The sequence below is a fragment of the Triturus cristatus genome, chromosome 4_2 (assembly GCF_964204655.1).
Source record: "Triturus cristatus chromosome 4_2, aTriCri1.1, whole genome shotgun sequence".
In the NCBI taxonomy this organism is placed as follows: Eukaryota; Metazoa; Chordata; class Amphibia; order Caudata; family Salamandridae; genus Triturus; species Triturus cristatus.
This window is the reverse complement of record NC_140586.1, coordinates 228114197-228130397: the sequence shown is the minus strand read 5'-3', so window position 1 is coordinate 228130397 and position 16201 is coordinate 228114197. Positions and strand designations below refer to the sequence as shown.

General features: G+C 43.1%; 1 protein-coding gene across 2 annotated transcripts in view; it reads right to left on the bottom strand.

Moving 5' to 3' along the window:
* PLA2G6 (phospholipase A2 group VI) overlaps positions 1–16201 on the bottom strand; it is a 269817-nt gene that overhangs the window by 166412 nt on the left and 87204 nt on the right. For both annotated transcript variants that reach the window (XM_085601318.1, XM_085601319.1), the window contains exons 5-6: positions 9716–9903; positions 8048–8144 (exon numbers count right to left, since the gene is read on the bottom strand). In XM_085601318.1, coding sequence (XP_085457444.1) covers positions 8048–8144; positions 9716–9903 — 285 coding nt within the window. The remainder of the gene's footprint in view (positions 1–8047; positions 8145–9715; positions 9904–16201) is intronic.

Below are 16201 nucleotides of genomic sequence, written 5' to 3'. Positions count from 1 at the left end.
CCACAAAGGGGAAGCTTCAAAGGCTTGTCACTTTTGTGAGCTTCCCAAGGCCCTTTGCTGCTTCCAGCAACTGGCTCCCACCGGTTCTGACCACAACTTTGGGTGGGAGAATCAGCGGGAAAACTAAGTGAGGAAGGGAGGTGTGCCCACCTTTGCCAACCCCACCCCTCAAGTGGGAGAGGCGAGGTGAAGCACCACACTCAGTCCCCACCATCTTGCAGATGGGGAAACCCAGCCGACCAGAGTGAGGCATATGCCCCCCTCCCACAGGAGGGTCGCATAATAGGGGGTGTACCCACCCCAAGGAAGGGACCCATTGGTCCCAACCTTTACTTACATGTAACTCCCCTATATCTAGTATTTAGGGGCACCCCTGAACCTTGCCTCTTCAGACAAGAATCGACTAAGAAGAGAAGAGGAAGAAGGACCGAAGAAGCAGTGCCAAAGCTAAGAGGAGGAGGACTCCCACTGACTTGGCCCCAGCCCAACCAGCCTGACCCCACCTCGAACCTGCAGAAGCGAAACTCCGGTGTGTCCTGCAGCCAGCAACCTCAAGAACCCCGAGCACCTGCCCTGCCTTTCACAGAAAAGACTCTGTCTGTTTCCCAAAAAATCAACTCCACACAGAGAAAAACAGTCAATGTATTCCTATGGGGAGAAATTAAGTTACCTGTTACCAGGTAAGTAATCGGTCTTTGGGGTTGAGTTTCTGGGGTTAGAACAAGGGTCCCCCCCAGGGTCAAGGATGCACTCGCATTACACCCTCAGTGGCACCAGGGCGTCCGGGTTCAGAGTGCTGAGGCCCAATGTTATCCAATGGGGGGGTTGGTGGCTGCTTACCAGCAGGCCACTGGGTTGTGGGAGCAAAGCTCCTGGTGTTAGGCCCAGGGCAAAGGGGGATCCTGTTTAGCACCTATAGTGCACCGGCAGCGGCGCAGGGGTGGCTGTGTTCAGGGTGCTGGTTTGGGATTGGGTGCCCTGTTGATTTCAATGGGGACCCTCCAGTTTTAAGAAAGACTACAGGCTCGGGGACGAAGATCTTCTGGAGTTGACCACCGGTTGGAGAGGTAAGTTGGGATGCCTGGGGATGCTGAGACACCGTTGGTTGGGCCACCCAAGGCTGTGGGACTTCGGGTGCAGGGGTGTCTTTAGGTATCGGGTTTTCCTTACCAGCTCCGGTCGCGGTCGGGGGGACCCTCCAGAAAGAGGCTGCAGGCGTCACTGGGAGATTCGATGCAGGTCAGAGATCACCAGATCTGGGGTCAGGATCGCCGGGGAGACTGCCGGCTCGGGGACGAAGATCTTCTGGAGTTGACCACCGGTTGGAGAGGTAAGTTGGGATGCCTGAGGATGCTGAGACACCGTCGGTTGGGCCACCCAAGGTCCTGGGACTTCGTGTGCAGGGGTGTCTTTAGGCATCGGGTTTTCCTTACCAGCTCCGGTCGCGGTCGGGGGGACCCTCCAGAAAGAGGCTGCAGGCGTCACTGGGAGATTCAACGCAGGTCAGAGATCACCAGATCTCAGGTCAGGATCGCCGGAGAGACCGCCGTGTGGTGTTGGGCCACTCGGGTTTCGCCTCCCATTCCCAGATCATCTTCGGGTGCATAAAGGTACAAACATCACGCAACTTCAAGTCATGGCCTGAGTCTAAGCACCACAAGCACATATTGTGTGGGTTTGCGAGGAACATCTTATTCCAGCAGTCTCGGTACAGTTTGAATCCCATCATGTTTGGAGGGGAGATTTCCCCCAACCCACTGTTCAAATTTAGAAATCTGGATTAGTTGGAAGACCGAAAATGGTGGGAGCGGATATCTGAATTTACAACAAAGGAATTAATAATATAGAAACTGATGCCTGTGCGCTGGGGTGGAACTGATGTAGGACTATGTTCCGTCACTTCCAGGGTGGTACGATGTCAAAGCAGAACCATATGGTGCAACCTTCAACAGCACAGGGAACACTGCGGCAAATTCTCTTGATCCAGTTCGGTACCTGGGAATATTCTCAAAATAAGAAATCTGAGGTTAGAACTATCCTTCAGAAAAAAAGGACAATGTGATCCAGGCTTGCACTACTAATCATGATACCGTCTTACTACAAGACGTCCAGAGGAGGAACCGCTTTCTCCATACAATCCGCCAAGCTCTGTACTCACCAAAAGCCAAGATTAAAAATATACAGAACATTTCAGTTCAGAGAGGAGTTGAAATTATGGTTGTTTTCATGAGAAATATACCATAATTCTGAGATAGACTGTGGAACAATAATTACTTCTTCAAGTACAATCTACAGTTCACAGATATGCACCAGCATGACCAGCAGCACTATTTCCTCCTGTTGGCAAGCACTCCAGCAACTTCCTATTTCCAGGTAAATTAAGACAGGATGACAGGTGTCTAGCCTGGATATTATATAATAATGTAAATTCATATATAACATTCCTGACTATTACAAATACTATAGCACTCAGTGGTCATGCAGCTGATTGTAGTACAAACAGGCTGCATAATAATTCCCATAACTTACTTGGAACTCTTCTACTAGCATAAGACAGAACCACTACAGGTCATGTCTGTCACAGAATACTATACCAGTCTACAACAACATTCCACTTATCATCAATTGAACAGGCTGGAATAACTGCAGAGATCTGTCACACACTGCTAGCAACTAGAGGACTTGAATTTGATCCACTACTGCAGGTCCCTACTAATTACATAGTATGACTGCTTATTGACATTTCCCAAAGGCAATCATGTAAGGAATGATTGCGACATAGTCCATACCAACCTATGCTTTCTCCATATCAAAAGAAAAATCTCAGAATGAACAAGGCTGTGGGGTAACTAATTTTAGTGGACAGTGAAGAAATGAGTTACTTACCTGTAACTCCAGTTCTCAAACATTGGTATCATTTATATATTCACATGCTTGAATCATTCCCAGTCGCCTGGCTGGGAATCGCCGGTACACTAAACACAGCAGTATACAGTGTAAGATATACAGCATACTATATACAGTTCAAAAAAGGCCATAGACCTTTAACAGTATAGTATATTTTGCAGCACATCAACCTTATTTAGAAGAACCCAAACCTCAGCCAATGAGGTGGAAACCTAAACTCTACTACTCCCCCTAGAGGCCACCATAGCTCAGATTTCATAGCACAAGTGTGAGAACAAATATGATGAGCTTCTGACTGGGAAGTTACCAATTTGGAGAACTAGACTTAGAAGTAAGTGAATAATTTCTTCTCCAACATTAGATCTTCAATATATTCACATGCTTGGATCAAAATAGCAAGCAGTACACATTATAATATACAACAAAGCGGAACGCAAGCTCACCTTTAATAAAACATTTTTCAGGACTGCCTGCTCCACTACTGCAAAAGACACACAGATGATGGACGGAATGCAGAGCAAATCAAACATTCACCCCCAGTCAATGGTTCTGGTTTAAATCCATCGTTCTTTTTCTCACCATGCCACCCCAGTTTAGACCCAGCTATATGCAAATCAGTCTTGACCCTGTGCCTCATGGAAACAGTCCAGACCGAACAGCCAAGCCAGGTCCTCCATGGACCGGAGACCAACATCCTGGGACCGGTTTCAGTCCATCACCCCTCATCAGCCAAGCTTGCCTTAATCCTGTGACACAGTGAGCCCGGGACCCACGTCTGAGCATACCTGGTGCACTTAGGGCGAGAAAGCAAAAGACACACAGATGATGGACGGAATGCAGAAAAAATCTAACATTCACCCACCAGTCGATAGATCTGGGTAAAATCAATTGTTCTTTTGCTCACCATGCCACCCAGTTTAGGCCCAACCATATGCAAATCAGTCTTGGCCCTGTGCCTCATGGGAAAAGTCCAGCCCAAACTGCCAAGCCAGGTCCTCCCTGGACCGGAAACAAGCATCCTGGGATCAAGGATTTAGGCCCAGATCTCTGTATTGGGGTGAATGCATAACATATTTCAGCATTCTGCCCCACTACTGCGTCAGTTTCTGCACCCACATCTAGGCAGTAGTTCTCTGCAAAAGCATGCCTGTTACTCCAGGTGGCAGCAAGGCAGATGTCTCACAAGGACACCCCAGCATAGAGTGCCGCAGTTGAAGCCAAGCCCCTGGTGGAATGCGCCCTCACTCTGCCCTGGAGAGAATGCTTGGCTTTGGCATGACAGGAAGCAATACAGACCGAGAGCGAACAGGCTATCCCCTGTTTGGGCAGGGCTTGACCTCTTCGTGGTGACTAACTGACACACACAGCTGGTCTGATGTGAGTATGTCCTTTGCCTGGCCTATACAGATTTTGAGACATCTCCAGGAGTAAAAAAAAAAAAAGAACGTTCTTTCTACTGTTGAAGATGGCTTTGGAAAGAAAGAACTAAGAATTACAGGTTTATTTAGGTGAAAATCAGTTGGAACCTTCAAAAAGAATTTAGGGTTGGGTCTGAGAATTACCCTGCCCTTCATAAACCTGAGAAAAGGTTCCTTGATGGTGAATGCCTGAATCGCTCCCACTTTCCTAGCGAATTTCAGAGCCAGGAGTAGTGCTATATTCCATGAGACACATTTTCAGTCTGCTATATGTACAAGCTCAAAAGGAGATGGCATCAGCTGGCTGTGGACTATATTACGTTTTCATGGACCCAGAGCATGTCAAACAGGTGGAATTCTCTGAAGAGCCCTTTCATACACTGAGAAAACAAAGTAGGAATTGATACATCAGTTTTTATAAATCTCGAGATTATAGCAAGATGGACCCATTTTTCTGATGTTCTATTCTTCAATGCAGGAGCAAAAAGGAAAATTCTCCCTCCCAACTTTTGAGGATCCAACTGGAAAGGGGGTACGAGCTGGGAGACAAGCTCTTTTCTGATTGTCATTGGTTAAAGCTTGTGAAGAACCTCTCTTCCTTCCTGAAGACCCCCGTAAGGCTTGATCGTATCCAGACTGTCTTTGAGGATAACATGAACATCCTTGACCTTTACCATGAAAATTAGATGTTCCAAATCTGCGATTCTGCAAACATCCTAACGCCTTGGCAGCATCCGTGTCAGTTTTAAGGATTTTCAAACCTTCGTCAACATGTTTACCAAAAAGAGTTAGCCCATCAAAAGGTATATCTAGGATTTTAGATTGGATGTCAGCAGGGAAGGCTGTGGATTTTAAAAAGCCTTGTCTCCTTAGTACAGTACCTCCTGTCAGCTGGCGAAAACCTGTATTCGAGGCATCCATTGCTGCATCAATAAGGACATAAGTTAGTTCTCCTCCTTTTAGGATAGCTCTCACCATCTCCCTCTTTTCCTCAGGAATAAATTCCAGTAATGGAGCAATGTCATGCTATATCTGGTGATCATAGTGAGCTAGAATGGCCAGAAAATTGGCGGTCTTAATTGAGGTTGCTGCTATAGAGGACATTCTTAGTCCCAGATTGTCAATGCACCTTTTATCCTTGTCTGGCTGCCTAGATGATGGCGTTATTGGGGTCTTGGTTCTTCTTTGAGCTGCTGAAGCAATTAATGAAGCCAGTATAGTATAACGAGCGGGACAAGCCGGAGCTGAACTGGGGCCTTATATTTTTTCTCCAGACGAGGTATAATGCTGGAAAAGTAGCAGGTGTCTTTGTTAATTTTAAACTTTCTGACCAGACATAATCAAGAACAGGTATGGACGTAACATATTTCAGAGGTTGCTCTTTAAACTTATAAAGAAAGCATGGTTGATCTACAGATTTCGTTGGTAGATTGAATTCCTTGGCAGCTCTTTCAATCAATGAACGAAATTGAGAGATATGATCTGTAGAATCCTGTGTAATTGGCCCATTGTTTCCATTTAGAAAAATGAGCTCTCACCCATCAGCTCTCACCCATTAGAATCTCTTCCATCACGGTCTGGTGGTAGCTCTCTTTCCTCTCATTCTATATCCGAATATGTAGAACCATTAGAATAAACATCATCCAAGTCTTCTTCATGGACCAATCCCCTTGGCGGTGGAGGAGGTATTGGCGATGGCTGCCATGGAAGTGAAACTGGTAGGGGAGCAGGTTGGGGAGGTGGGATGGTGGTTGTAGCAGGTAACCCCATGTTATTAGTTTGTTGCTAACTTATTGAAATTATCCGTCATCTGTTGCAACGTTGATAAGGAGGCTACTGACACTTAAAACACATCTGGTTCTCTATAAATTTTAGTGGCTTCTGCCTCATATCAATTCAAGTACTCTCAGACTTGTACTGCTGGTAAACATATTTGTTGTAGGACTCCTCCTCGTCGTCCATTGCTTCATCTCCAAAATCTGGGACATATCTCACTTCTAATTGCATTGGGCTGTAAGCGAGGTATCTTCTTGATCTGAATGCATTAATTGAACTGGAGGTAAATCTGTCATCCCTTAATGGTGAAAAATTATTTCCTCCCATATTTTTCATTGACTGCGTGGTTCCTAACTGTGATTTTATCATCAACGGTTTGATCGTCATCAACGACGGTATAGTCGCCGTCAGACAGTTTCTTCATCGTCAACGGAATGTTCGTTGTTGACGATAGAGTTGAAGTTGTCTACGGTCTCATCATAGATGATGTTTCCTTTGAAGAGGAGTCCTTAGAAACTACTACTTCTTTACAACAGATGAATCTGTATCGCTCAGACGCATATTTGTCTGATTTGTCACTAGAGGAGGCAAGCGCTGTACCAAATAAATCATGCCCAGGAAACTGTAGAAGCTTTCTCTTGTGCACTGCCTTCACGAAAGTGCTTGGAGGGGCACTTCTCATGGAATCTTCCCTTGAAGATGGGATATCTCCTTCAGATGGAGGAAAATTCTCTTTACTCATAAGAAATAATGCCAACCTCCTTTCTCTGTCCTTAAGAGTTTTAGATGGGAAAGACTTGCACATCATGCATTTTGCTAAGATTTTATGCTATTTAAAGCGTAAGGCCTTTTTTAAACTGTGTATAGTATGCTGTATATCTTAAACTGTATACTGCTATGTTAGTGTACCAGGGATTCCCATCTTGTTGACGGGGAATGATTCAAGCATGTGAATATATAAATGATCCAATGCTAGAGAACGTAAGAAACACCATAGAGGGACCTTTAGAGCTGATCAAAGCTACTACACAGTGTAGTGTGCTACCCATGTAGACAAGCCCTTCATCACACCAGACAGGGGGAGCAAATGCTAAATAAATGTTAGAGTACAAAACAATACAATACAGACAATAACTGGGCTTGGGCAGTTTTTAACAAATAGGTACGGGTATGGGCATCTGCATGAGGACGGTAAGTTCACGCTGCTTCCTCTGCAAAATACATAAAGAGACAGCAACTTTTTTCCAGTTTTCCAGTCATGTGATGCAAGATGGGATGCAAGCCTTCCCAAACAATTGGAATGGAGAAAACGAAAGCAGAACGGAACGGTAGAATAAATCAGATTACAGGGTACCTCTCATTGAGCTTGAGAACACAGTGAGACAGTGGAAAAGGGCTACATATCATATTAAGATCAAATTATTATGTCATACTTTTGTTGGTTTATATTTTTCAAAGGTGCTGCCTAGAAGGGAGTCAGACACTATGTCTGACTTCATCATTAGGGCTTCAATGTGAAATTTGTGAGTTCCAGAACACAGAAGCATACTGGTGATGAAGTGAAACTGGCTGATGCCGGGGAAAGGTAGAAGGGCGACATTGAGGTCAGGGAGAAACTAGCCAGGCGTCAGTTAATAGTGGCACATAGGGTTCAATAAAGGCTTGACATTCACATAGGCCTTCAAGAGAAAGAAACATCCACTGAGGCAGCAGAGTCATCTAGACACAGCACGGCACTGACCAAGGTCCTGGAGGGAGCAGACATACAGTGGTGGAGTAGGGACACTTGATGGCCAATCTCAGAGAGGAACTGGCTGAGATTACTCTTAGTCTCCAAAATGGTAACTCAGATGAGGGACTGAGGGGAGAGGTCATACAAGGAACACAGAGAATGTCATAGGAAGTGTCATTGTTTTAAATACAAGAAAAAGATCTGCAATAACTACCTCCACGTTTTTGGCCCAGTGTAGCGGAGTTGCGCCATAGCGAGTATCTCGTGCAAAGACCTGATTGACATCAACATCCAAGAGCGCCTCTGCACACCTGTAAAAAGAGAAAGAACGGTTCTATCAGGCGGAGAGAGATGGGATGCTGGGATTTGTGATGACCAATAGGGTCAGGAAAACAGTAGAGTTGAGCGGAGAGAACAGATAGAAGGAAAAGCAGGGGAAGGGGGTACTTCAAGGAGAAGAGAACTGGTGCTGCTCAGCACAGATTGAAAGCTGTAAATGGAAAGAAAATAAGGAACCACAGAGGAAGGAGGAAGAGAGGAAAAACTGAGAAAAAAGATTATTGCAAGGACAGTGATGAAGTGTGAAAAAAGACAAGAGGGGCCTGCTGTTGACATTGGGGAAGAAGAGAGAGAGCAGATAAGGAAACATATACTCGAAAGAGAGGGGAGTGAAGGGGAGGGAGAAAAGACAAAAAAAATGCCTACTTGGAAGAGTGAAGCAGGAATGTGGAAAGGAGAGAGCAGGAACTGCTAGTGAGTAAGAAGGAGCTTAAGGAAAAGAGGGAGGGCAGGAAGTGATCAGAAAATGTCAGGAAGTGGAAACAAAGGGATAAATAATAAGCACTAATAAGCAGAGGAGGTAAATAGGAAGGATAAGCTGAATGGAAACCGGACTGATGCAGAGAGCTCTTGAATCTCACAGACTCCCGGGAGACCGTGGCAGCAGATTTCTATAGCCTTGCACATCCAACCAAGCCAAGCGGCAAAACCCATCCTCCTCCATCTACTTTCAAAGCACCAGAAGATTTACATGAATAAACAACCTGGTTGCATCGCTTTTGGTACACAACCACACCAAAATGTTTACATATCAGTGATGTAATAAAAAAGCTGCACAGTAATAACAAAGTGAGCCATGTACATAAATCTATAAAACATTACTTAAATGATAGTAGAGGTTTGGAACGATTTAGTGGATTTCTTACGGATTTTAAGAGGAGAAACTGAAGCCTGAACTACAGAGGACATGGGGAGTCTGGAAGACCGAAATACATGCAACAGGAATACTGAGCAAAAACAAAGGAGAAAACTAGGGAGTGCTGGGTAATGGGGCAGACTAGAGAAAGCAGGGGGATTGGGGACTGTGAATGTGAAAGCGAGCAGAGGCTTAAGAAGGGAGTGGAAATGCAGTAACTGTGGAGACGAAAGGAATCAATTACAACCGGTGGAAAAGTGGAGAGAGGAAAGACTGAAGAGGAGATGGAGCAGAAGAAATAGTGAGAAATTAGATTAGCAAAGGAAGGAGCAGACGGAAAAAAACTGGGAGTGCAATAAGTGGAGGAGAAAGAACAGCTGAAAAACAACACCACCGACAAGGAAGAGGGACAGAGATGGGAAAATAAGTGGGATGGCAGGAACTGCAGAGAGGAACTGGGTGCAGAGGGTTAGAGGAGTGCCAATGATGCGAGACGAAAATCGGGGAAATCAGAAGCTGTTAAGTGAGAGTGGTGGACAAAAGGGGAATGATCGACAAAACTGCTCCTGAAAGGATATTGGAAAGGAGAAGCAGACAAAGTAGCAAAGAATGTAGAGAGCAAAAGTGAGAGAGAAGATCTGACGAAGCAGAAGGAACTTAAGGAGAGAAAGCAAGAAAAGCACTTACACCTTCTGGTTGTATTTCATGGCAGTGTGGATCGGTAAGCCCTGCTTCCCCACAATGTCGGGCTTGGCCTTGAACCTCAGGAGAGCCTTTAGAGTCTCACTCTTACCCAGGCGGCAGGCCACATGCAGGGGAGTCTCCCCAGAGTTGCTCAGTTGGTTCACACAGTTTGATTGGTCCTGGGCCAGGATCTACAGGATGGAAAAAAAATCAAGAGAAGCGATGCATAAGGGCAACTTAAATGCACTCTGCCTTACGGCAGACCTACTACAGTGGCATGGTGAGCAAAAGAACGATGGGTTGAGATGCTACCCTGAGCGATTGCCAGTGGTTAGACAAATTGCAAGCATTCCTCCCATCACCTTTTGTGTGTTGCAAGTACAAAACAATGGCCTGATACCAAGGTTTGGGCACTTCCCAGTATTTAAAAATTAATGGGCACTCTCCTGCATTTATAAGGAGAACAATATATATTCTACCTTCTTTTTCACAGCATGTTCCCATGAAAATAAATGGCCCAGCGACAAATCGAGTCCAAGAAGAGCAGGCAGAAGATAGAATTAAATGAGATTGAGATCAAGGAGATCAATATTAAGGGCTAAAATTAAGCAAAGGAAAATGGGTGGTCAAGAGTTTAATTGTTCAAAAATGACTGTTGGGACAACAGTCCAAACTGAGGGGAGACCTCAATATAGGAAACAAAATATTTTTCTTTATATTCATTAAAATACTTATCTTGGTATTCTTATTTTGAATCAAAATATTTATTTCACAAGCTAAATATATATTAAAAAACTATACCAAAGTGATTTTGTGAGTGAAAACGTTTCATAAAACATCTTGTTCCTTTGTCACTAGCATAATCAATTGTTACAAAAACAACTGTACTGTGTATGTCAACTATTAAAAGAAAAAACTTTTAACCCAATCTCATGAAGATACTATCAATGCCATCAGCCTTGCATCCAAAGCCAATTTTTTTAAAATCTTTCAGTCAGCCTTAAAAAACACACTACCCTTCCCAGTTACCACATCATCTGAAAACCTTGATGAGATCTATATTTTAGGTCTGTTTCTGTGACAACATACTAGTAAGTAATACTGTTCTTTTAACATCACGTGTAGCAGATACAAGTGTATGACTCGTTTAAACCTTTTTGGTCTAATTCTTCTAAATAATGTATCCACCTACTCTCCCTTCGAAGCAGTTGCAGCTTGACATCACTATAAATAGGAAGAACCCAAATTTACACACACTTGAAATCAGAGTTGCAAGACATTCCGCCGCCATCTCACTTAAATGTTGCACTACGCTCAAGTGTATTTCAAAGAATAAATTACTTTGCCATTTTTCTGAAAACTGTCTCAACTTAATGCCTTTGTCTTTGGATGAATTATCCATGGACCATTAATGATACTGCTGTATTTATTGCAGTGCAAGTAGGTCAGGTACCCAATTTGTTTTCTTTCCAAGTTCTCGCAGTTGTCTCCTTTGGATACATTCAGTTTTAACCAACTGATTCTTTGAATTTCACTTTTGTTTCTATATCACTAAAGGTTTCTCCAGGCCTCGGATACTAGAAAAAAAACTTTCTCCAAAATATTCTAAAGTTGTTCACTATTTTATAAGATTGCCTACTGAATGGAATGATTACTTTCAATTGATTTGTCAACGTCTCATTCTTGCTTTCCCTTCTTACTGCTTCCTTTCAGGTTACTCTTTGGATTCTGCCTACAGCTTTTTGTAAAGCTTCAATTGAGTATCATCCTACAGAGCTGTTTCAACATTTGTCTCCTAATGAACATAAAATGTAATTTGACACTTTCCTCCTTAATCTCATTAACCGACTGTAAGGGGACCCTTGTTCATAGGACTTGGATGCAAACTGTTCAAAGAATACAGGTGACCAGTGTGTGAAATCTTGCCAAGCCAAAAGATGACCTGGTGTGAATCTGTGTAATGAAGACAGATCACCCAGTGAGAAATTATGCCATAAAGACTTTTCGCCTGGTGTTAAATTGGATCCATGGGAATCAACATCCTGGTTTAAAACAGCGAACAGGAAGAAAGGTGTCCAGGTGTGAAAACTGATCTAAGGGAGACAGTATAAAATCAGGAAACAGATTACAATGCGTGAATTCAATCACAGGCAGCTAGGCTACGCGGTGTGAAATCGTGCCACACATATGACCGGATGTGAAACTGAATCTAGGGAGACAAATGGGTTCCAGGTGCGAAATTATGCCCAGGGAAACAGGTGGACAGATGCTGTATCAGGCACATAAAGGACAATGTGTGACGTTTTGCCCAGAAATACAGGTGTCTGGGTGTGCAGTTTGCTGAGGCATTGGACAAACTGGGTCAGGGCCCTCCAGGAGCCACAGGGCTTTGATCCTGCAGATGTTTGATAACAGAAGTGGATTATCCCAATCCTGTCTCTCTACACACTGCCTACATCAAGCTTGGAGAGAACGTGTAGTCTGCTTTATAAGCTGCAATTCAACGCCTCATGGCCTCTAATTGGAAATTCCTTCTGTGCAAATTTACTACGAGAAATCAAACTCCAGCTATCCATCTTAGTAACCTCTCGGGGCTCTAAATGTTCCAAATTATCAGTGCATCCAAAATATAATCCCCAAGATATCAGTTTTTGTAATAGTTCAATGTTGGACTTCCTATTACATCAAAAGACTTTAAAGAAACCTTGTCTGTCTGCCAACTTTTGCTGAACTATGCAGATTAATTGAAATAAAAAGTACACTTTATATATTAAGTTTACTTATTTTGTGTTTTTATTTTTATTTTTTCACTACAAGAGTTCATTACCTAAAACCTTCTTTCTTTCTGCAGGTTATCACAATACTAAAATGCTTTTTAAAGCGACTTACTTAATACTGCTTATATGTTTTTACAAGAAATTATCAGCCACATATGGATGTGTTTATTCTATACATCTGCAACCATATTACATTATTTGCCTATTAATGAAACAAGAACATTTAAGCTATTCTTGGGGAAGAATAATAGTCTGAGCAGCTCAACAAAATAAAAGGCACGTTCCTTTAGCTGGTTAAGGAACTACTATGGGACTTGCTATGTTCTTTTAATGTAGGGTAAAAGGTACTTTAGCACATAAATTATGCTTGGAAACCCACTAAGATGCCTAATCTATAGAGATGACTTTTCTGCGTGATGGAGTTACTGAATCCAACAGCCACCATCAACTGAGCACCTCCCTATCAGTAATTCAGTAATTAATTCAGGCCCTCCCAAACTGAAGGTTCCCACAATCCATTCTTAAATCTCTAAAAGACTCCTGCTATTTGAACTTATGAGATAAAGACAAGTCTTTCATTGCCTCACGTGTGAATTAACCACCCTACAGGTGACACTATTAACAGCCTTGCTGGGATGTTTTCATTCATACTGGCCAGCGGGCATACTCTCTCTGATAAACACTGACCCAATAGACTCACCCCAGAACCATGTACCAGTGGTTTCTTGTGTTTTTATTTTTACGTTTTAGTTTCACCATGCTCAGAAATATTGTATAATCAGTAATGCTAGAATTCATTTCTACATTGGTACTTTTTAGTATTTTTTCTGTGAGATTTTCTATGTTTTTTCCCCTAAAATAAAGAACAAGGGGAGAGGAGGACTGAACAAGGAGATACTCACCCTTGACTGAACCCCTCCTCACGACACTTTACCCACCTCCTCCTTCACCACCAGTGACTTCAGCTCCTTTCCTTCCTGGACTTGTCTTTGCCAGTTTGTCTTCCAATGTTGCCTTAACTTCTGCCACACTAGTAAACGTTTCAATGAGTGAGACAACGAGTGACTCCAAGCAACTCTATGTGAACTCTATTGTAAAGTGCTGTAAAATGGGCTTAAAATAAATCAGAATTTCACACTTCACTTTCGTTTCCATGAAAATGTGGCCTTTCAGTATGGGCAACAAGCTGAAGGGAGGCTAGTAGTTTGACTGAATGGGAAAACACTCAATAAACTGTGTTGCCAGTACCACAGAGTAATTATATTCTCTATAACAAAGTTCACAAATTTAATTTGACAATTATTTTGTACTGGTGTTTCTTTTTTTAACTCAGATTTTCACACCATAATATTTTCTAAGAAGTGATAAAAGGAACTGAACCTGCTCTGAAGGAAACATTAGGTGACTTGGGTTGATTTGCAGCCACTGGACTAATAAATCCTGCTCCGGAATGGATTGTCTTTAAGGGTTTTTGGGGCACACCCACACACCTGTACACATGTGGGCATTCCCAAACTTTGATCCAATGACTTTCTACAGTGGAAGTGGTTGGAGATTCCCTTCAGCACATTGCTGGTGCAACTCTCTTGTAGAGTGGGAATGAGAACAGATCACCCCCACATATGGGGGGGGGGGGGGTAAATGATGGGCTAGCTCCACGGAAAAAATGTTTCCCCATGGAGAAAAAAGTGTGCTTGGAGACAGGGCTCCCTTCCCCCATGCAGACTTCTCAGCTATGAAATTCTAAGCAGAGTTAATAGGATTCCATGAGAAGAGTCATCAGTAGTACAACTGGAAACCTGCACCTGGTGCTCAACACTATCAACCACGTTTTTCAGATCTCTATGTGTGAAGATGCACGACTCCGATCCACAGCCCCGGGAGGATTAGTGCCCTTATCAGACAAGGCACTTACCCCTTTCTCATCTCATAAAGTTGTGAGAGGCTGCAGCGTTTAGGTCGCCTCATGGAATCTGATTTCATATATTGCCTAGGTGGGTAAGATTCAAATCATCTTAGAGTTAAAATATATTCCTTCACCCAGCTACTAGTGAGTTTCCCATGCAGGAAATAGGGAAATCACACAATGAAGGGTGGAGGTTGGTGGTTACTTTCAGAGCTATATGAGCTGAGGAATCCTCAAGCAATATAGTCATTAAAGCAGCCATGAGAAAGCATACATCTTTGCTTAAAGGGACATACACAATTTGCTGTTGCACATAAATAACGTCCCCAAGTACTGTGCCTGTCCCTGAGATAATGGAATATTTCATAATGCCTTCAGAAAAGCATGTAAAACAGCCAGTAAATATAGACAACTGTGCTGTAAAAACATTAAGGAGATATGGCACCCCTGCCCTCGCCATCTTCAGAAAGAGAGTAACACTTGCATGCTTACTCTGTGATTTAAGGGGCTGGTTTGAACATTTTTCAGGACAGCCTTTAGCTCCCTGACCTTTAACATTTCTTTTCAAAACTCTCTAAACAAACAGGTGTGTCAAAGCCCTCTTTAAAATTTCACCCACAAAAGATGGAGTCTGTTCGATTGGTGTTTCATAGTCAGCTGGTGCAGCACAAATCAGCCTACGATTTGAGTTGCCTGCTACACAGCTTTAAATACTCAAAAGTATGAACTTAGTTTGTCTTACGTGCATCAAATTTATAATAACTGACGTAAAAGTTTGTTATTTTATTCTGACCATTTATTGGTGAAAGGTTATTAAAAGTTTCAAGATCTTGATCTCGAAATACCAATCCTCCACTCTTGTCCCTTAGTTTGGCATCGTATCATGGATGTTTCAACTTACAATCGCTTAAAAATCTTCTCCCATATCTACAGGGGTTTCATCTTTCTGGTACTATCCAGACTGGACCAGGTTGGCGCAATGATCATTGGTTTGGCCCTGTACTTGCAAACAGGCCACATCGCTTGCAGAATTGTACCACATGACTGCTCTACAAGTTATCTCCATGAAAATATATAACCCCACCGCTAGGATTCTGACTTTGGATACATGTGGAAAAAATGGAACTTAAAATGCTCTATGTTTTGTTGAAAAGGCTATAAAGGACTCTGGCCCAACAGCAAGGCGCACAAAGACAGACCTATACAGGTTTGAATGCTTGCTTCAATCAATATTTGCTACATCAGTGGCAATACTAGGCCATCACAGCAAGCAAAAGGCAGCTAACCCTTTACCTGTCAGCCTTGGCATTATGGAATGACTTCTCAACACGCCTTCAACATATCCACTATCTCATCCAGGTCTTTACAATAAAATGTACAGATGACAGTGAAAGTATCTGCAGTATTAATCCAAGACAATATCTGTAGCATATACACTGCTTCAGAAGTAGAACTTAACTTAAAGAAGGGTCATGTTAGTCAATTGCCCAAACATGTATGCAGAGGATACATTGCATGTCCACAGGAAAGCCCCTATACTCCCCACTGCTACTGGTGATAGCACTACCCAGTAACGAGAAATATTACACAACCCGTACACTGCAGGTATGGACAGATCACTCACTAACTGAGATGGAATCCCTAATCGTAGATGGACAATTGCGCCCGTTTGACCAAATAATGGAGGAATTTAATCTTCCTGCAGGGCAATTCCTAGTCCATAGACAAATTGTAGCCAGTTACTGCCCATATTGTGATCTAACCGCAGGCAAACCTGCAATACAACCGGTAGTACATACCAACCTT